The following is a 23,223-nucleotide window of genomic DNA, read 5'->3' as shown; positions in this document are numbered from 1 at the left end:
ACAAATCAAAACTTTTAACTTTTTTTTTTTTTTTTTTTTTTTTAATAGTAGCTGTATCTCAGATGTCAGCCAAAAAAAATCCTTTTGGCCAAGACCTGGAAACATTAAGGTTCATTTGTCACTATGGTATGAATTATTTGAATAGAAAGAGAATGGTTGTCTATAACTGCAGAACCCTCTTAGTTCTTCCCCCTCCTCCTCTTTCAGGAAGGAAGCAAACAACAAGTAAGATTCTCTAAAACCAGGTAAAAAAGTGATTCAGTCTGGTTGCTCTATAGTTACTGAAGTCTAAATACACTGAACAAGATGTGGATGTAAGGGAAAAAAAAGTAAGATCTTTATAAGTATAACAGGCTCCTAAAGAGAAGCAGGAAGCAGATGAAGCTAAGTGAGCAGGTACCTCCTGCCTTTTGCTTATAAAGAGGTAGAATTTTTAGCAAGAACACAGAATATTGGATATTCTGGCTTGATACCCAGATACTCCCACAGGCTCACAAGAGAGCTTGAAGTTTGAGAGATGCAGGTAAAGTCCAGCAGCTAGTTCAAATCTGACCTTCACCTCTGAAGCAGGGAAAAGGCAGGTAGGGGAATAAAAGAAAAATACAAGAGGTAAGAACCAGGTGCCATGCTTGTTTCTGAAGTGCTGAGATTCAAGTATTTTGTCAATCTTGACAGGTCACTGTTAGTTTAGGTTTACTAAACAATCCAAATTAAAAGGATTATGAAAGTCTATTGTTGCTTCACAGTGTCTCTTCCAAAACGAGCAGCTTTTCAGGGCTGGCCCACATTGAAAGTAAGGTGGATGTCCAGAAGAAGACTGAATGAAGTTGAAGATTTGTTTATCAACTGAAAAAGTTCCATCCATCAGTCCTGATGAAAGTTCTCCACACAGCTTTACTGCAGCCGTTAATTTACTGCAGAACAAAGTAACACAGTAACCCAAAACCCTATGAACTACTATTAACAGAAGAGAGTCCTGCAACCTGAACAGCTACCCATTGAACATTGGATTGAAAGAAACCAAAAAGGCAGGAAGAGGCGTGAATAATTCCAAAGCCACACTGCTGCCAAAGCCACAGTGCAGCAGTGCGTGCACAGCTGGCAGGACACTGCTGCTTCTCTGATCTTTGTAATATGATATTTAAAAATCCCTACAGAACCATGTTATTTATAGAGTGACAAGCTGATTAGTACTGTCTCCAAACCAGCCACAGCAGTTAAAGATCTTATGTTGTCTCTGCAGAGCAAGTGGGATGGGGATGAGCCTCTTGTTTTGCTTCAGGCCTGTTCTCCTCCAAACACAGTATTCCTTCTGACAGCATCAAGTTATCTTCTTTCCCGAAAGCATGCAGACATCTGGTGGTTTAATTTTTTAAACATTTTTCCAGCTGAAAACAGTTGGCTGTTTTACTATGTAGTTACTACATCCAAAATACTAAAATCCACAAACACTAAAAGTCACTTCTTAGATTCGTCTATTTTTTGAAATTCCATAGCAGATTTGTTTCTCTATCAGTGGAAGATCTTCAGTGTATATGGGGGAAAAAAACCCACGAGAACACATATTATTGTTTTTGCCTCCCATAGCCTGTGAAAATGGAACTAAGCATTCTAACGGAAATAACAATATTTTATAAGTGGCTATAATTCAGTTCCCTGTCTGAGACAGGTATCAGTTCCAATCCTCAACAAAATTTTAAGTCTGAAAAGTAATCTATTTTTTAAAATTGAATATTCATACCTTCCTTGCTCTAATTCACCAAAGGGATCTATTAAAACCCAAGAAACCCCAAACCTGATAGTTGCAGGATTCTCCCAACATGACTTTGCAAAATACGCTATCTTAAATTTTTCTATGCTTCATAAAACCCAGAACATTTTGATCATTAATTTTATAGACATTGCTTTACTACTGCAAAGGTCAGATATACTATCACTGATTACTGGGGATTTTTTTAATCCCATCTCTTATATATTACAAAGGGAAATAAGTTAAAATCCTACCAAAATGGGAATAAAATTAAAAAAAAACAAAACAGCAGAGGTCTTTGCTGGACACCTTTTTCCCCATTTAGGGCATGAGGGATTATCCTTTAAACAAGTCTGATTTCCAAAAGACAGGTGCTAGTTTCCCTGAGGTAAAAATCACTGCAAAGTTTTGAATCACTCAAATTTCTCTCCTGATCCTCTAGAGGGAAATGTCTAAATAATTATGTTTCTCTTTGAGGAAACCCAGAGCACAGTAAACTGAGAAAAACAGAGTACTACAAAACGAAGAATTTGATTGTAAACCTTAACTTGGATGGAAAAGAAAAACAGAAAAGAAAAAAAACCAACCACCAAACCCAACAACAAAGGAAGCATCTTCACCTTCTCCAAAGCTTTGCAGTTAGATTAAGAGTGATAGGGAAATGGGACAAGCCTTACACTGCCTTGAACCTTAAAGTGTTCCACTCAAACAAACTTCAGAGACCAGTCATCAGCTATTTTCAGCACTTGTATATTCTAGCTACTATTTCACTTCAAAATAAACCTTACTGTTAAGTTTTCCATCTATAGGTCAAACTGTGAAATTGTGCTGAAGCCATAAATGCTGATAATCAGTTCTAGGATAGGGGCAAGACGACCTTCAGTCCCTTCGTGCAGGGATAACAATCACAGAACATGACTGAGATTATGAAGCATTAGCCTAGAAACTAAGTGATCACCCACTTCTCTCCTTTAGAGAGTGAAGATATCAATTTTTTATGGAAAAATTAGAATAGGGAAATCAGGAGTAAAGATAGGATTAAACAAGGAGTGCACAAAACAAGAAAAAGGAAGGGCACATGCAGATTTACTTCTAACACACCGTGAGCCTGATTGGAAGAATAGAGGAGACCCAGATCGCTGAAGTAGCTTCGCAAAAGGAACACCTAAGAATGCACAGCAGGAAACCAGTTTTAGTCTTGAGAACTTCCTATCTTGGCTGGGGATGCAGGAGAGGAGGCAGCCTGGGATAAATTTTCCTGAGTCCAATCAAAGAGAGGGCTTTTAAATTCCACTATTCTGAGCTATGGAAGCAAGAGGGCTGCTTAAAAGTCTTGTAAGGCAATTTCTGTTATCCAGTAGCATATATTTTTCCTACATAATTCAAAGAGAAGCTACATGAAGATACAGTAAAAACAGACAGCTTTGTACACTAATTCTTCAGATATTTTTAACCATCTCTCCCCTTAGAATTTCACGCCAAAAAAAGGAAAAAAATAAGGGGAGGTGGGGAACATACCGATTTTTTTTTCCTCAGAAAAATTAATCAGCTAATTGCATACTGCATCTATTGAACAGCAGTAGGAGCTCATAGGAAAGCATGCAGAATTTTGTAAAGAAAGCAACTAAAATCCTACATTTAAATAAAAGACATTTCAAGATCCTGGACAGTCATTTTCTACAAGCTCCTATACTCTTCAATTAGTTGCAAAGTTTTTGACCCTAAAGAATTCTAATGACACATTCGCCCTCTCTTCAGTTAATGGGGATTACAACTTTTAGTCATTACACACATTCTTTTTGATAAATGTTGTAATTGCTCTGAAAGCAACATGCACACAAATACTAGAGTCAATGTTTCAATAACAGATTATGCAGTTAGTGAATAAGTATAAGCATTTTCTGCACACAATCTGTTAACATGGGACATCTCTGCACATTTAAGTGCCCTCTTACATTTTCTGGGTCTTCCGAAATCTGCCTCTTTTGCTATCAGTAAAATTAAAAAAAAACAAACAAAAATATTTCACCTGCAGACTTAGCACTATCATTCCAACACAAACAACAGGATACATTTCATTATCTTGAATTCAGTTTAAACTCTTGAAGTTATGCAGCTTGACAAACCAGAGTCTTTAAGATGGTTTGCCATGACTATCGACTGATTTAACAAAAAATAAAAAATTAAAATTTTCCATGAACTAAGCAATAAAAGGAGCATTCTATGAAGAGTCTAGGTAGGTATCTTAAAATGAATGGAAGACTAAAATAAAAGAAATGTTATATGAAATGAATAATTTTCATAAGGCTAGCACTTTGATCATAAATGGTTCACAGGAACACAAGTTAATTAAGTTTGTACTTTATGTTGTGCAAGAAGTTCTACAATTTTTCGGATTGGACAACAACAGAGTAGAACAACTAAAAAGGATCTTGCTTTTTAATTTGAAATTTGGGATAAAAATTGGCAGGGTTCAAATATCAGAGAGTAATCCTTCATTAAATGTTTCCTATTCTGATTATGTAATAACATACTGTGTTTTAGCCCGGCGTTATAGTTATACAAACAGTAGAAAGATAAAAATTGCACACATTAATTGCTGTTTAGATTTTGTGTATAATGACTCTCAGGACAAAACATTCTTTGGTAATCAATCTTCCCTAAGGAAAGCACAGGGATTATTCAAAAAATTGAAGACAAACAGAACTAGTCTTCAAAGACATAAATATTAACTTGCAATGTCATAACTTCAAAATGATTTTTTGTTGGTGGTTACTTTTAAGCAATTTCAGAAACATTAGTAAGATATAATGTAAAGTATCAAAAAGTAGGGTTTTCTATGAATTAATTTAATTACTTTAAACAACTACAGCCATTTCACAGTACAACCCTTGCTAAAGTGTGTAACTGCATTAAGGGTGCAATCCTGTAGTTTCAGGACTGTTAGCTTACTCCAGGACTGCAGAACTGGGAATCACTTTCATGTGCTTTACATATGCTTGGACCAGTGTTGCATCTATTAACCATTCCTGCCTTTCTGTTTTAGAGAACAGTAGTACACTTAATCTGAACTGACAGCATTTCTGTGTCCTACAATATATCCTGTTTACAAAGCTGGAGATATTTTACCTCTAGGTCTCCTTTGGTAATGGATTCTTCTTCCACACGGAACTGAAGGTCTTCAACTTTCCTGTGGGGACAATTAATTAAAATTCAGATAACTTTGAAAGAAAATGCTTTCAAGCTGACATTTCAGTGGAAATCAGAACTACAGCGACATCATTCTCATTGTACCAGAAAATTGCAAGAAACATTAAGGAGAATTCTCTCACAGGAAGCATCAGAGAACAGGAAAGCTGCTGTCTTTAAGACACACCCACTGACAAAGTAAGGCATCAGTCTTCCTGCAGCTCTACAACGGAAGTATTTTGTTGCATTTTCTGATGAGTTAAAAAGAAAACCTTTAAGTCATCATTGATTCTCTCATTCTTTCACCCTTCTGCACGTCCTCAAAAGAGGAGACCTAAATGAACAGTTTGATCTCACATTCTGCATGTTCTACCATTCACCTAAGAAACAGTCAGAAAGTTAGGACACATCCAAGAAACTCATGGGCTTTCTAGAAGCGTGCTCGTCAACTTGCATCAAAACTCTAGCATAGACAAACGTGTTAGGTGTCAACGTGAACTGCAAGATGCAGAATGGGAGCGCAAGCAAGAACATTAACTTGCCTTGCTCATACAGGAGTCTTAGAATGAGAAGACCGAAGTGAGAAGCTACTGTCTGGCTTAAAATTTGCAAACAGTTATTTGTTCCCTCCCCTGAGTCTGGTATACCCCAGTGAACAGGGGGCCAGATCTCTTCCTTTTCCCCTTGATCCTTTCAACACTAAGATGTTGTGAAGGAAGAGACAAGCATGTCATCTTTCCTTGAATTACACACGTTGCTGGTGCCTGCAGCTTGGCTGACAAACATAGAAATCATTGCATCAAAGGGAGTTACAAGTGATGGATGTCTAAAATAAAAGGACAGCAAGAACTTACTACTGGAAGTCGGTCTCACCAACGTGCTTTGGGAAACTGAGGATTAAAGATTATTTGACTTCAAGTCACTGCTGAGACTGACTTGAATACATATTACAGAGAACTTTCAAAGTAAATAAGTCTACAGTGGTTAGGAGGAAGGAGAAATATTACAGCGCCGAAGCCGTGAAATGTTTTCCCGGCTGCAGGATGTCACTTCGGTGAATGGGTAGCAGGCGCAGAGCAGCACTGCCACGCTGCCTAGCAACATCCTGAAGGTGAGCTCAAGGCCATGGAGGATTGCGGTAAAACAGCCCCCCACTGACCTGGCATTCAGCAAAAGTAGGTCCACAGCCAGGCTACTGGAGATGCTGCAAAGCTGCTTGCCTTTTTTTTTTTTTTTAAATTTAAAAACCCACTGCATTTTTTCATAGAAAATAAATAATTCCAGACCTAACTCTACTGCTTGTTCTGAAAATTCAGTTAGAGTGGGTCCCATAAGAAGGCAGCATGAAAGTTGTAATGGAATTACCCCCCCACCATTGCATTTTCTCATCTCTGATTTCTAGTTTTACGTTGACATCTGACTGATTTCAGGGACACACACAAGCCTACACAGCAGACTCACAATGCATTTCTAAATAGACTCTCACTTTTCAAAAGCATTCCAAACCCACCAAAACAGTCTATCAGATTATTTCCTCACCCAACCCTGTCCCAACAATTTACCAGATTATTTCCTTTCCTAACCTCACCTTACCTATTTGGTAATCTCAGTTTCTTTCTTCAAGTGGTTACAAAAGGCAATTAAAATAATGGCTTTGACGATCTTCCTGTAAGAGACAAACCCTACCTAGAAGCACATGACTAGTAGTAATAAATTATTCACAAGAGAACTAAACTGTAAATTCTTAATCTAGCACTGTCAGGAAATGAGATTATAAAAATTTTCATTCTGAAGTGGAAGAAGAGTATTTCAAGAAGATCAGGCATGATCCATTCATTTCATATGAGTAGGAATAAAATCCTTCATAACAGAAAGCAATTATAAAAGGAGTTGCATGAAATTAAGCTATAAGCAATAGTTACAGCTTCTAAAAAAAGTCCACTTTCTTTGCCTTTCCCTCCCCAAATTTAAGAGTTTCTTTTTTAGTATTAATTTTAAGAAACTGGAATATGATTTTATACAATAATTATCCCTATCTGCATTTTTTGTAATTTGTTTCATATTTTAAAGTCACCACAGCATTTGCTTTTAATGGAAAGTTTATTAACAGTTATACTAATAAAGACAGTGTTCAGTTACCTTTTCTCTTCCTCAAGCTGATTGAGAAGCTCCACTTTCTCCCTATCAGCAGCCTCCACCATAGCTCGTAGCTGGTCCATTTTTGCTTCCATCTCCAGTACATGCTAATTAGCAAGAAGAATAAGGAAAAAATCTTGGAAATTTTTTCCAAGTTATGTATCTATACCTCAGTAATCACAATTTGGTAAAGTGATAGGCCAAGGCACGGGAATGTTATAATATTCAAATATGCATATAATAAAAGAAAACCATCGCTTATTGAGATGTGTGGAGAAGTTCAACTAAAATTAGTTAAATGAAATAGATTTGCTATCTCATCAAGCCAAAGCTCCCACAAGGAAGATCTCCTAGGTATGGACTACTTTAGTTTTAGAACACCATCTCTTACTCCCAGGCCTTTTGAATAAGACAACACAATTTTGGAAATTAAGTCAATTGTCTTAAAGCCTCTATTTTAAGAACAGCAACACCACTCTTACCCGATCATGTCCATCGCGAACAAGTGCTAATTCCTGCTCTATTTCCCCTACATGACTGGTTGCTTTTGCAACTTCTGCCCTCTCCAGGTCCCTTTCTGCCAGGAGCTGTTCAATGTGTTGCTGCTTCTCTTTCAGTGCCTCCTGTAGGGCTGTGGTACCAGAAATTTTTCTTGCATACCGGGAGGATGTTTCTGTCAACTTCACAAAGTAAGTAAGTTAAAAAATCATTCTGTATCAAGTGAAAACAAGGGATATCTCCAGACTCTACAAACATTGGGTTAGTCAAGCAAATGCTTTCTGTGACCTCCTCTACCCTCTCCTTTTACATTTAAATTACTTTATTTTCTAGAATTTAACAAAGGCCATATACGTGTAGTAAGACTGCTTTGTAGCAGTCAGCAGGTAGTGTGTAGGAGACAGAAGGGTTGAAGTGAAAACAAAAGGCTAGCCTCAATTGAAGGTGTGCTTAGTAGTCTCACACAAAGGCTAGCTCATTATGTTTCTAAGCATCTTTTTGCATCAAAAGAAGAAAGGCAGCCTTTTAGCAAGTTAAAAACATTGTGCCTCTAGTTACAAAGTCATCATCTTGGGTCACCAGCAACAGTATAACATTTCCAAATGCTCTATCAAATGCTTTTGGAACTCCAGCTAGCATTTTGCACCTCTACTATGGCAATAAGACATCGAGGATGAAAAGCATTTACCTTGACCTAAAAAGCCACCCTTACAGATAAAACTTGTGAAGAAGAACAATTAATATCTGATTAAAACATAAATCACTTGGAATTAAATTACTTCTGGAAAAAAATTCTGAAAGACTAAACTTAAAGAATAGAAGTAAAAATGAATCAGTCTGGACAACTATAGCTAAAATGAACCCCTAGGGTTTTCCTTGAACTTGCATGATCTCTGCTCCACTGAATAGAACCAGTGTCAGTGAAAATTCAGCATGGCCCTGTATTCTACTTTCTCAAGAGTTTTTGAGCTAGAAGGGAAAGTAAATAAACTGAAATTATGTAATAAAAGTGGACAAGCGTTGTGAAAACAGCAAAAACTGAATGAAAAAATCTGATACAGCTTATAAAAACCGACTTTATGCTTAACAGCTCAGAAATGTCTAAGTATTAAATGAGAATGACATCTTAACTAAAGCCTTACTTAAACCAAAAAACAATAAACAAAGGCTTGCTCTTCTGTACATTAACCTTTAGCTCTGTCTAATAGTATTGCGCAAGAATAGGAGCGTGTTTCTTCCATGATCCTTTCAGAGATCAAAATGTTGAACAACAGTTGCCATATACAGCCTGGAATTCTGGCATTGGACAACATCCCCAACAGAAAGCATAACATGGACATATTCTCCTGTCATCACAAAAATACACTTCCCCTACTGTTACCATGATTGCTACACAATCTTACTAACCTGTCTACCCACAGCCTTGAATGATACATCTACAATCCATTGCAAATACTGTATCAAGTGACTCAAAAGGTATGAGGTAGAATAAACCATCTTTCACTTTGATGCTTAGATTAGTTGTTTCAGATCCTCTCAGTTTCAAGAAGATATCTCATTCCAGAACGTATTGCTTTTTAACAATTCTAGCTCTTCGAATCAAACTTAACTCCTGATTCCAAAAGAAATCCAAAAGAATCCAGAGAAACATCAACTTTGTTCAGACTGGGCAATAAATACAAATTGCAACAGGCAGCCCTCTTAAATCGTTAGATCACCTACTTTGACAGTTGCTTTTCTTACACAGGAAGAAGAAAACAGCAACAGACTTGAATAATTGAGAAGACTACGTAGGAGCCCAGCAATTTCCAGATAAGTTATAATTTTCCTAGAAACTGGAGCAATAAAAGTCTGCTGTGTCAAAACTGATTTCAGGAAATCCTGTGCCTTCAGCAGCTTAACTTTTAAAGAAGAAGTGTCAGAATTATTTTAACAGTTCTTTTAACTTGGATGGCAACCAAATGCTCACATTGCCCAAGAAAGAGAGTTGGAAGAAAGCTGGAATTTTAATTCTAGAAAAAATGGATTACAGAAGCTTTGTATTTTATGGCCCAAAACATGCAAAAGCCCTGGGGCACAACACAGAGGGCAAAATAAGAAAATATATTGTAGAGATTTACAATGTGTAACTGTATTCTCTTGTTGCTTAGAATATCATGGCATACGGAATAAAATGTAGAGGTCCATATTAATGCTTTCACCATCAGCTCATGAGTTCTGCCCTGAACCTGAGGTAGCACCGTATGTCAGTGCACCGATTTCAAACTAGGGGGCACTCTGCAGCTAGAAGTGCAACTTCCAGAATGGATTAAGTAATAAAGTCCCACTGTTCATGCCAAATAAAAATCCCTTACGCTTTTTGTGATAAGGTATTAACCCTGCTGCCCTGACCAACTGTTGACCTCTGTTCGCTTGTAATCTGCTTCAGTTTTGAAGGACTATGGTAAGTCATCTGCACCTGCTGGTCAGTGGGACAGTATGCCAGCTAACCAGTTCCAGATCAGTGGCAATGATCTCTTTCTAATTAGATGTATTTATGTACTTTGGTTTAAAAAAAGGAAAAATCTAGGGTGACTGTGGAAAAAACCCAATTATTTCTATGCTTTTAATTGCCTTAAAAGAGAAACTTTTTAAAATTCAGCTTTCCCAGAAGATTTCCATCTTACTGCTGCAACCCAAGATTAGGACACTTATGTAACAGAGCAACTTTAAAAGAATCCATAGTAAGTGTATTAGGTGGAATTAGTACTGTGTGAGAATTCACCTGAGCCACTGTACTTTGCAACATTTAGCCTTTATGAATTCATAGGATTAAAACCAAAACTAAAAGAAAAGAAAGAGGCTTCTTGTCAGCAAAGACTTGACAATTGCTACTTCTGTATTTCTCAGCTGACTCATCTCTTTAACAGTAAAAGAAAGCCTTTTACATTTTAGACAATTTGAAGCTTCCTGCTTAATAAAACAAGTCTGATCTATGGAAGCTTTAGTGCATACCAAATCCTCAAACACAAACCCCATATGACAGAGGTAGTGCTAGGAAAATGAACAACTAAATGGAGATTCCAGTCAGAGAACACTGATGCCTTTTCAGTTTGTTGGCATCACAAGCCCCTTTCTTATTGCAATAACTCAGTTAGCCTGAATTAACTGTGTAAGCTTAAATATTCAAATATTCTGCTACTCTTCAGGGCTAGTTAAGATTTCCTTCCTTCATGCATGCTTTGAATGAAAAAGAGAGCACAATTAAATGTATATTGTGCTCTGCCCAAGATCTGTTCTATTCTCAATTTATGCAAGTAGACCACAGGGAAGTGCCACGTGGATTCCTGCTTGGGAACGTAAAGCATGCAATAGAAAAAGAAGCTTACTAGTCCTGTACGGCTTGGCTTGCTGCTTACTGAAGATGCCACAGAACTGAGAGAGCTCAGGGAAGATGCACTTGGACTACGTTTCAGGGCTGTGGGAGTCGCAATCACTTTTCGCACAGTTGTCTTTGCTTTTGCTGGTGTGGTTGATGGGAATCCAATCTTCGTAACTTTGTGGACTGGAGCAAACAAACCATATTTTGGCTGACACTGAAAATACCTTTAAAAAAAGCAAAGCAGACAGATGAGAGCACTAAATTAACTTCTGTCTTTTCAGATACACAGTATGGCTTCACAAAAAATGCCAGATCAATAGTCTAAAAGTATTAAAGGACAGGGTAACAGCTGATGACAAGCTAATCTATATTAGACTGCAATTTTTTTTTTTGAACACTAGATTTGGAAAGGGGACTTTGAGAGGCTGAAACAGCCTGATTATATCAGACTTCAGAAATTCAGAGTAAACTCTTGAGCTAGAGCTCCGTTTCCTAAAAATTCCATTCAGATTCAAAGTTTAACATGCATAGCTTTCCTCTTCGATACATTCCTCTGAGCTGCCAACAACAAATGTGATAGCAGTGAGTTAAAAATAAAAATCAGATTTTAATTAAATCAAGTAGTTTTATATTTTATTACATACATACCTATAAATGTATGCATATTTGATTATACAGAACACATATCTTTGGTTATACATAAACAAAATCCACTTAAAATTTTAAGTTGTGATCACCTATGTTAAGGTGGCACAATCCTTGTAAAACCTCGTTTTGATGAGTTAAAGGACTGTTCCTTATACCAAATGAGAAAGAAAGTTAAATTATCACGTGGATTAATGCTTTCTAAGTGTGACTTATTGGAGGAAGCAGCTATACCATTCCCAATCTTTACAATGAGGCAACTATTGGTATAGGAGCTTTGAGTTCCTATAATCCTGGAAGATTTTCCTTAATTTCAGCTATTAAATACCCAGAGATATTTTCTTAACTGAGCATTCATTCCAAGCTGAGAAACCAAGCAGAGCAGACATTCAAAAAGCAGGAAATTGTGTTTTCCATTACCAGTCTATGAATAAAACTCACATGGAAGTAGGAGACATCAACTAATCCCATGAATGTGGGGTTGATGCAGAGTTTCAGATACGTGTAGGCGTCATATATTCAGCATCTAACAATCCCCCCACACCATCAGCAGATAGTCAGGTTTACGGCCTACCTCCCTCCCTTGATATAAAGTTTCATGTAAAATATTAAAAAAGCAAAATCTTTAAGATGGCTGCTATCCAATGATAGATTAACCTTGTTCCAGCAACAGCTCCATCATTCTTTCCCAGAGGTTCATCCAGTTCTACTCCACACCATTCTCCTTTAGCAAAGTCAGTTTCTCCCAAGAAACGCACAACTCCAGCTTTTGTTCCACCAACCTAAAGCATTAAGACACACAACTGCATTTACTGCATTTCCAAATTAAAATACCACATAAGGAAAAAGCGTTCAGTATAATCATGTTCACAAAGCACATTAATGATGTGACCAGTTCTTATTTCAAGCTGCATATTCTTTTGCCTATAAGTTTGTTTTAATGTTGAACAGATCTTTACAACCAAATTGTTTACAGAAAAAAAAAAAAAAAAAAAAAGAAAACCAAACCCAAACCAAAAATCACTTCCCTAGCATTTAGTTCTGTCCAATTTGATATTCAGGAATTTTGTCATGACTGAAGTCCACAATTCTATTAGGTGATTTGATATGGCTGTAACATTAAAAATACATTTAAGATAACTCAGTATAACCAGCGTACTGAATGCAATAGATTTGTACTATCATTTCACCCAAATTTCTAACAGCAAATAAGGATTTCTAAGAACCGCTTATTTCTTATTCTAATTCTGTGAGGAAAAGAAAGAGAAATTAAATGAGAAAAAAGTCTTTCATATTTTCTCTAAGGAATAGTTCAGATAAACTACAATAGTACAGCCTTCTTGCATTTAAAAGACTGATATAAAGCATGATGCACAGCACTTTGCAAAACTGTAGATGCAAACAGCTATTTGAATTCTTGGGGAGGGGAGAATCTTTTTTTTTACCTTTACTTGAAAAAACCCAACAAACCAACCAACCAAACCACAACCAAAAAACAAACACTCCTAAGTGGAAGACCAGAAATCAGTTGTTTTCAAACTTATAATATTAAGTATTTGCAGCCATTCCAATTACTTGCAATGTCTGCAAGATACAGCTTTTCATAATGCCCAGGGGAAGGAAGAATTAAATTATGTGAAGAAGCAAAAGGTGTTCAGTGTGGCTGACACTCGCCAAGAAGGGCCACAAGCCAGAACTGCAGGATTCTTGCAGGCCAGAATGACAATATGTTGTGTCCTATTTGTGTGCAAATCTGTTCAGCCTGTATCTAGCATTATGAAAACAATCAAATGTTAGTGAAAACCTCTTCAAGAGATTCACTGAATTCAACATGGACATTTTCAGGGCCATTGGGGTTTTTTTCCCCACTTGTGTTTTCCAGCACACGTAACACAATGAGGAATATTTTGTAGCCTTGGCAGAGAGCTTGGATGTAACCTGCTAACACAAAGACTGTAATTTTCCTTTTTATATACTAAAAAGTAAATTAGGATTTCATATAATTTTTACATTACACATTCTATTTCTTGGGGGGAACTTTCCAGGATAACTAGAGAACAACAAGCTCCTTGTGCCATAAATTAAGGTGCAGGATCACAGTACATTAGATAATTCATATTAATACATTTGGGAAGTGTTCACATGAGGTTAACTGTGAGGAATCTAGGAATGGAGGACATTATCTTGCATGAGAGCACTAAGTGTCCACAAAGTACTAAGTTAGTGCACAGTAGCTGCCACACACATTTGTGCTCTAGCTTCTGGCTCATCAACTTCCCAGAGCCGACAGCTCTGTTAGCAATACAAGGCTTCAGCTGGTGAGAAAAAAAAAAAAAATCGTCATCTACACTAACCTCAGAAATTCAGGGAAGAATAATTAACCTCTTTTGATATTACTAAAATAAGAAAGCTGACAGAGACATCTTTCGTCCATATTTAAGGTGGCAGCCTCCTTCACCGCTCTCATTAGAGGCAGTCTTGAAACAACGTCTAATCTTGCTTTAAGTGACACTGTAGCAAACTATTACTCTTCATGGAATAAAAATACACAAAGTTTACAGTTACCATGACTCAGCCTAATATAGTAACTAGTAGAAGGTTTGGTATTTGGTGTTCTTGGCAGAGAACAGACAAACTTCCCCTCTTAAAAAACAAGCACAAGTATTGTCTTAGGAAAAAAAAAAGAATCGTAACCAGCCAAAAGAGACACATGGAATCCAGATCTCTGTGGCACAGTGGTGAAGAGGGAATATATAACATTTGTTAGAAGTATTTCCTGGGAAGAACTATCTTTTAAGTCAACATGTTATTCACCCTCAGACATGATCTACTTTTTCTAGAGGATAAATATAATTAACACAAATGCAAACACTAAAATTTAACTGAGCAGTGTGAGAGAAAAACATGCATGTGTCTGTGCTATCAGTCCATACTAGGTCTTCCAAGTTGTCCTTCTCCTTATTCCTTTTCTAGCCAGTTTGGGGGGGGGGGGGGGTGTTTGTTGTTTTTTTTCTTTAAAGATAAATTTGGAAGATATCTATAGGTGAAAAGACTAGTTAGTTCTGTGCTTTCTGTTTCCCTACCGAATTTTGTACTGTTGTCTGCCTGAATAAACAGACTTAAATCAAAAAAGGCTGTAAAAAACCCATTAAATAAATTAGACAGGAAAGCTAGAACAATAGCCTAGATAAGGAGCATTCCTTCAAAGACAATAGTCACGTTTGTGGTTGCACAGAGGGACTCCTCAGCTCCCTTTACAGAACTGTTTAGCCAGGCCAAGGAATTTTATTGCAGTTTTGTGGAGTGGTGGTTGTTTTGCATAGTTATGTTGTTTATTTAAAAAAAAAAAAAAACAACAAACCCAAAACCCCAAAACCCAAGTCAATTACCAAAACATGCACCACACAAAACCTTCCCATAGGAAGGTATGTGGAATAAGCAAGATAAGAGCTATCTGAAGCTTGGTAGTGGAAAAGGATGACTACATGCAAAGACTCCCAGAGACAGGAAAAACTGTTGCAACCTCTTCCCTCCAACTCAAACTGTAAATAAACCTCTAGGTAAGTAATGCTAGCTCCAGGATAATACAGATTAAACTTGGGTGCAGAATATTCATTCCTTTTTGTTTCATACCTTGGCCCTGCTCATCTTCCATATTTAAGTAAAAAATGTATGGCATTTATTTTGAAGACATTGCATCCAAATCACGAACCAGGAGACACAATCCAGTAGAAAAGCTTTGGCAGTGACCAGTGCCCACTGGACCTGTTACAGCAATCACATACAGTGTATCTGCATGGGATTGCAACCCAAGGCCCAGTAGGAGTGAGCAAATGGAGGAATTCATATCCCAAGAACATACGAGGATGCACAACACGAGATCCCCAAGAGAAACAGCAATGTGACTAGTCTTGTAACCATGGTACCAGGGTTATTTTAAAACAAGATGCAAGGAAGAAGGCCAAAGAATTTTTGTTTTTTTCCAAACCTAGTCAAGCTTCTTTGAATAACTGGCTACTACATTTCTGCTTTCTGCAAATACTGAAATGTGTATCCTTACCAGTAGTAGGAATCAGAGTACACTGAGCCATCGACGAAGGTCTATATATGCAGTTTAGCTCTGTTTCAAGCAAAAGCCTGCTAAGTCTTCAGCTTTAAAGACAGGGTCAGCATTGCTCTATAAAGCCTGAATATATTGAAGACTTCCAATCATTCACAGACATCTGCCTCAAACAATATATTTATCTCCAGCTGCAATTAAGTACTCTGCATGTGACAACACACCTACCTTGAAAGCATTTAATAAAATAACCACTTATTCCCTTGGTAGTACAATGTGAGGTGCTACTGTACAACATAGTACGGTAAAGGCTTTTCTATGCATCAAAGTTGCTGTACATATACAGACTTACACTTAGTGGTCTAAAGGGCAAAAAAAGATTAAGACATGATTACACTAAACTGTATATATCACTATGAAAAAAGAATTGGTACTTACAGAATTATAGCATTTATTAGAAAAATTATTAAAAATTTTAATTATAAGAATTATAGCAAAAAAAGTAAAAAAACCCAACTCAAAAAACTAGTTGCATTTGCCAGCAGATCTACTTCCCAGTAGTGCACGAAGGACTAAAAAGAAAAAAAGCCATTTCTAAAAGAAACAGGAAAAAAAGTTTATTAAAAAGTTTCTAAAAGTTATATGGAAAAATGGGGCATCACTACCATGAAGACAGTTTTCCATGACCTTCATTCATGCTAAGGCAGGTCACTAAATAATAGATCAGAGAAAAGAACTGTCAGACCTTTTTGTAGTCAGTTACCACACTCAATATAGTCAAGCTGTAAAACATAAAGCAATAATACGCCAGAGAATCTGGGTTAGGCTACGGGTCATTGTGGGGTGAGGAAATTTGCTTCGAATTCACTAGTCTTATGTCAAACACATGGGAAAAGTGATTAAATTCCATTTATCAAATTATAACTAAACCTACATTAATTTGCTGCAATGCAAAGTCAAGTAGCAAAATGGGTTTGTAAACCTGAAGCAGTTAAAAACTTCCTGATGAAAGCACATCGGGATGAGCACATCAAACTTTGTGAGAACCTTTGTAGAACTGCATTTCCAAAGATAAGTAGAAGCAGAAAACAAATAAAACAGTGTAATCCAGGAAAAAAAAGAGATGGTCTAAAAAAATGAGACTGCTATTTAAACAGTATTCATTGAAAAATACAGATCTCTCTGAAAAGAGGACAGCCCCCGTCTGAAACTGTCAGTGTAACAGTATCACTTACTCAGACCAGCTGAGCAGAGTTAAAAGATGAATAACAATTGCTCTGTCTCCCTTTCTCCCTGAGCACTTATTTATAGTGACTCTTGCAAAGCATTGCTTGGGTATTTCTGTGTTTGTCACATAGACTGGGCATTTTCACCCATAAAACACAACACTTGAAAAAGCAAAAAACATGCAGACAAACAAATACAGCCTTTGAAAAACCTGGGATCTAATCAGAATCTTCTTTCTCTTGTTTCTCAAAATTTAGAGGAACCATTTCCAGCTGGCAAAAGCAATTGTATTTAATTGATTGTTCACCCATTCAAGGGCAGAGGGAACCATTAGACCATCTCCTCTGGCTCTCCTGAAACAGGTCTTTACATTTCACCCAGTTACATCTGTAATTAACCCTGTAACTGTACTGAGCTAAGCTGTATGTGTTGATGTTTTTAGATCAGAGCTGATATCCATCAGAAAACATGCTTCTACTGACAGTCTATTTTCATAGTTAATCACTCCATTGTAAGAAACGTATTTAAATTTGAAATAAAACAAATTTGTGGCTTCTAGCCACTGACTCTCATTATGCTTTTATTTGGAAGATTATAGAGCTCTTCAGCAACTGGCATTCACCATGCAGGAACACACATGTTTTAAGCAAGACACCTCATTTTTTCCCTTTGTAAATGAAACTGATTGAGTTCTTCAAATCTTTTATTGCAAGATATTTTCTCTTGCTTGAGTCATTTTGCAGTTGTGTTCTGAATTCTTGCCAATGTTTCCAATGGGCTTTTCAAATAACTATATACAGTATTTGAGTACCGACCAAAAGCATGGTTAGCACCACTTAGAGCATCATGTATTTTCATTGGTCCTTCTGCCATATCAACCCATGAACTCCTCTTCAGTACCTTTAGCTCCTGGATCTTCTTCAGTCACTACTCTCTCCAGTAGACAGCTGCCCACGGCTGTAACACAGCTTATGTTCTTATTCTTTGGCTTATAAACTCTGCTATTGAATGCAAAATGCAACCAATGGCTTGGCCTGCTGGAGATGAAAGAACAAGTCCCCCTGGACTGCTCCATGCATATTGTTATTTACCCCTCTGACTATCTGGAGATTTCATCTGGAATGATTTACAATTACTTCCAGAGCATGGATCAAAGCACCAGATTAGCTCAAAGAAAAACCACACTAGTGACCATATCCAATGGTGGTACCAAGCAAGCCACTTTTTGGGGGAGTGTGGGGGTGGGTGTTTGGCATCCACCGCACAGTTCTTAAATATATCAATGACGTCCAATCTAATTTTGAAGTTAGACTGTTAGATAGTATTCAAAATTAAAAAAAAAAAAAAAATCCCACCACATAACAGTTTTCTTCATTAAATCTATAGTTTCACAGCAGGAAATAAAACATGTTTGACAAAACTGCCATGTTTTAGTTTGTCAACATCTAGTTCCTCTGTCAGTTTTTGCCTGTCTTTTTCTTCCTGATATTAGACAGTCTAGCTTCAGATTATCCTATTTTCTTTTAGAAATATCTGCATAACATCCGACACTTGATCAAGGCATGACTGGAAGAGTGCTAGAGTATCTGCTAAACTTTAAACCTGCCTCCCTAATTCAGATTTTTCAAACCAGCAATTCTGTGAATAGCAGGATTAATGATGTCAGTTTTCCTGTGGCATTGGATACTATGGTCGAGTGACTTTGCGATCTAAAAATGCAAGAGTGACTACAGCTATTTCTATTGATGGGAACAAACAGTATTTAGACAAGACCTTGATCATGTGGATTCTCTGATGTGCAAGTATCTGTGAAGGCAAATTGCAGCTTTTCCAAAATCGGTGGTTAGGTTCTCTACCTTCCATTGGGCCTACCTGTTTCCATGAAACTTGTTAAGAACTTATCTCTGAAACCTCTACATTTCTACCCAATTTTGTTGCAGTTGACTAGCAAGTTCAAAAGCAAGGCCAAAGTGGGCAAAAGAGCTAATATGTGCAATAGACACACAGACAGAATGCTATCACACAGCCCTTCACTTGCAGAAGAAAATAGTTTAATAATTAAAATATGTGCTATTGACATTCAATTCATTCAATCAACTCATTCAGTCAAAAGGAAGCAATAAAAAAAAAAAAACTACCAGCAATTCCATACTACGAAAGCCACATGTGAATTTGCCACCACAAAGGAAGCAAAGGCGAAGACTAAAATAATAAATAAATAAATTGTTCTTTTGCTCATCCTGTGTTGAAATGAACAAGGACAACATGTTCCTGGATATCATGCCCCTTGGGAAGGCAGGGGAAGGGACACAGGGAGTCCACACACACACACACAAAAAACACCCCTTCTTGCATGAACAAACTATTAACAAAGCCCCTACTGCTACCATTATATCCCAGTAACTCACATGCAATTTTAAGTTAAACAAGGAGTTGCCAAAACAAAATGACTCAGACACAACTCATACCTTGCTGCATTAAGATAAATTTAACATCTTATTTATCTGTGAGCAGATAGGTAACATTATGTCCTGAAAAATGCTTACAAGTAACATTAAAGGAAAGCTGCAGTTTGCACAGAGAAAATAGCCCAGATAATGAATTACAGACAAAGCCTCTAGATACCCTCTATCCTTCAGCTATATTCTCATATTTCATGCTGTGGCAACCACTTTGCAAACTCATCTACATTATACTTTACAGTATCCAAAATACTATGTCTAAATATACATACATAAATATAAGAATTACTTTCATCCTTGACTTAACATGACAAAGCCATCAAAATACCTTACCGTCAACTCAGCTTAAGAATAAAGCAAAAGCGTGACTGAGCAGTTAAATATTGTGGTACATTTGCAGTTACAGTAAACGAGGCTCAGGAGATGACAGCCCCAGTAGAGCACACAACTATCGCATGTTCTCAACTTCCAAATTTTTCTTCCTTTTCTATCCTCATATGCATTGTGGCAAGATATTTTTGCATTGCTTTAGCTGTAACAATGCCAATTAATATTTGTTTTTCCTAACAGTTAAATACTATTATAGATTTTTAAACAGACTAAACTCAGAAGTGCATTTTCTATTAAGAATGCTACAGAAACTAGAAAATGGAAAACTTAAAAATACCACATGGACAATACAGGATTACTTCTAAAGGGAGAAACTTCTCTCTACATGTGAAGTTTTCTTCCCCTTCGTTGCTTTTAAGAGCCCTGGAATTTAATCAGTTGACAGCCTTACATCATGTTTACTTGAAGATAGGTTACATGAGTGGAAACAAATCTGACAATAATCTCCTATCAGTCTTTGCCTATTACATCACTAAAGAACTCAGTAAGAAACAACGAAGCAAGAAGTTAACTTACCGTAAGCACTGTGAAACAGACAAAAAGAAGAAATTAGATGTTACTCCTGCATAGAGAATAACTTTGCAAAAAGGCCACATCAGGATATGCCTGTAAATCTAGTTTGCGACCTTTTGCGAACATATGGACAGAGGCCCAAGTTACAGCTTTACAGCTCAGCTCCAGAACCATCAGATTTGGCAGACCATGATGAAGCTGTAACTGGTTAAATGAATGAAAGCACTTTAATCCCTTGAGAAGGTTAAGGCCCCTTAGGTTGATAAGATTTTTTTTATTTATTTATAATACAGCATCTGGTCCATCCAGGAAAAAGCCTAAGATGCTCTCAAAGCTGCTTCAACTTTTGGTAGGTGCAATGGTTGTCACACAAAACAGGTTTCCCCCTTTTATTTCAAAAAGGTGGATTTTTTCGGTTGGTTAGTTCAGGTGTTTTTGTTTGTTTGTTTTTTTAAATCAACTTAGCATTGGGCTCTTAAGAAATCGTAAGTGTTTGCAATACCACGGCAAACAGGTTCTCTGGCTGCAACTCAAACAGGAAACAGAAACTGGCTTAGCCTGAAAGTAATTTGTTTTCTGAATTAATTTTCAGTTATTCTTTCCCCATCTGGTTTAGTACGTAGTGACAACACTTCTTCCAGTGGAACAAGAAGGGATCACTTTTTGCATAGAAATTCTTATTCATACAAGGTTCAAAATGCTGAAGCTGTAGCCTAATTTTCAGCAGGCAAATCAACTACAGTTGTGTTAAAGACCTTGCACTGTTATTAACCCAGTAAAGGCTGGATGAGTGCAATGAAGGAAATGCAGATTTCCACATCAACACTTCCTACTTTACAGCAATCCCCTAACACGAGATCAGGCTGCTCAGAGTTAGTGTCCTCTCTCTAACAAGTAAACCATATCCAGATTCCAGAACGTACTTCAGATGTTAAGAATGGAAATTATGGTTAATACAGAGCTATTTGAATTACTCTTCACAATAATAATTTTTTCTTTGGTTTAGCTATATTATTTTCTTCCAGTAAAAGTTACACATCAATGCAACAAATGAAAAGCTGAATAATGAGTTAAATATCAGAAACCACAATTCTTTTAAGTATGTACTTTATCTCCCTATATTTTCAACATTGCCACATATTAACATGAAATATTTCCAAATTCTTGTTAGCAAAAGGAAAATTACTGCTCAGCTTCAAGTCAACTACACAATTAAGTACATGCTTGCTGAATATGGTTCAGACATACCGGAATTTGAGGGAGACAGACTTCTTATCAGAGATTTCCAAGACTGCAGAGGGCTTGCTTGCTGTTTTAACCTAATCGTCTTTGAGAAGCAGTAAACTACAGAAATCTAAAGGACCTCTCCTTTTGCACTGGAACATCCATTTTGGGGTATAGTACTTCGTGTATTCACTTCACTTGGTTTGATATGCTTTTGATTTGCTTCGACTCCTCCAGAATCTCAAGAAAGAAAACTTCTAAGAAAACACAACAAAGTGAATTTCTCCACGATTACTATATTTCCCTTACGGACATTGATGTCTACCATGAGCTATTTTTCTGATGTTTACAACTCGATTTAATGGCCTGGAACATGTCGTCTTCAAATTGAGGGGGGAAAAAAAAAGAAAAAAGTTGTAGCTGACTGTTGCAGCAAATCTACAAGTATTTTTCTGCAGGCATCCACAGGAACACAACTCAGCTGACATATCACGTACCTTGAAGCACTGTCTGTCTGTTTTGATGTTAATGAAACTTTTTTTTTTTTTATCTACAAGGTCTTTTGGAAAAAGATGTTTTCTGCCCCCTGAAAACATCTTTCCATCTCCACATCCATTGCACTGTTCAGCACAACCTCACATGAGATACTCTAAGCAAGCCTGCATTTGAGAATATATAGGCGATCACCTCACAACTCTACTTGTTTTTTGCGGTGGAATTTTTTTTCTCTGACAAGCAGAATGAGTGTCCCAAACGCTTAGTTTGTATGTAGCCACTATTTTTCCTAATGTTATCTGAATTAAGGAAAGATCCTGTAGGGCACCTGTCTTCGTATCCAAATAAATCTGGGATACATACATTGGAAGCTTCCTTTATTACTAAATCTATGTATTTTTTATCAGTTCTCCCATAGAAGTTTGGGGGGACTGTACATATGGGACCATGTAGCCTTAAATAATTTCTAACTTTAAGTGCAAAAAAAGACTGGTAAAACAACTAGAGATCAAAGGAATAAGAAAAGAAGCTTAAGACATTTTTTCTATCCACACAAAACAATACAGACCACGCACTACAGCTTTAATCATCTCTTCCAAGATTTCTTTGCAAGTACGGCCTTTAATCAAACTACCTCATCCCAACACCACTGGCTATGAACATCTGACGCAGTAGTTTGCTGTGACAGAATGCAGAAGCAACTGTGAAGCGTTGACAGCTTCTTTTCACATAGAGGAATAGTACTAACATCTCAGTAGGAACTGAAAAATGTTCCAGCAAAGCTTAGCTGTTGGGAAACGTCAGTTTGTCAAACCTGAAATGCTTTGAACCCAATATTTCAGGTTCGACAAACTTGTGTCAAATTTACATTTGTGTAATTTAAAAAAGAAGCCAAGTTGAGGTGTGAATTGGTAAATGCACTTCTCCGGCATTTAAACTGTTGTCAGAATGGCCTCTTGTTTCTTGATAATCCAGATTGGGCAGGAAAAAAAAAGCCGTATGATTTTGCCTTTTTTGTTGAAGGTATCATCCAAAAACAGCCAGTTGCCAAAAAAAAAAAAAAAAAAAAAAATTGAACAGATCGATTTAAGGCAACTCCTATTAAGTACATTTTAAAATCAAAGTTAGAGGAAAATATTTAACAGATTGAAATACTCCAGTGTAAAACCCCACTCTAAGATCACACACTAAGATCAACAAAGTTGAGCCACATCTGAAGTCCATTCTAGAATGTAATCTTAGCTGATGTGCTATGTCTTACCCCTCTATGAAT

The 23,223-nt window shown here is 37.0% G+C and overlaps 1 protein-coding gene across 10 annotated transcripts in view; it reads right to left on the bottom strand.

Annotated features, from left to right (window-relative positions):
• Positions 1 to 23,223, bottom strand: part of CLIP1 (CAP-Gly domain containing linker protein 1) — a 73,612-nt gene that overhangs the window by 33,410 nt on the left and 16,979 nt on the right. For 6 of the 10 annotated variants that reach the window (XM_052797898.1, XM_052797899.1, XM_052797907.1 and 3 more), the window contains exons 4-9: positions 12,237 to 12,361; positions 10,942 to 11,158; positions 7,558 to 7,755; positions 7,079 to 7,182; positions 4,880 to 4,940; positions 3,706 to 3,738 (exon numbers count right to left, since the gene is read on the bottom strand). In XM_052797898.1, the coding sequence (XP_052653858.1) occupies positions 3,706 to 3,738; positions 4,880 to 4,940; positions 7,079 to 7,182; positions 7,558 to 7,755; positions 10,942 to 11,158; positions 12,237 to 12,361 (738 nt within the window). The remainder of the gene's footprint in view (positions 1 to 3,705; positions 3,739 to 4,879; positions 4,941 to 7,078; positions 7,183 to 7,557; positions 7,756 to 10,941; positions 11,159 to 12,236; positions 12,362 to 23,223) is intronic. The other 4 variants (XM_052797902.1, XM_052797903.1, XM_052797906.1 and 1 more) reach the window with 2 other exon arrangements.

This window comes from Harpia harpyja, chromosome 9, assembly GCF_026419915.1.
Source record: "Harpia harpyja isolate bHarHar1 chromosome 9, bHarHar1 primary haplotype, whole genome shotgun sequence".
Taxonomy (NCBI): Eukaryota; Metazoa; Chordata; class Aves; order Accipitriformes; family Accipitridae; genus Harpia; species Harpia harpyja.
This window is presented reverse-complemented; position numbering and strand designations above follow the sequence as displayed.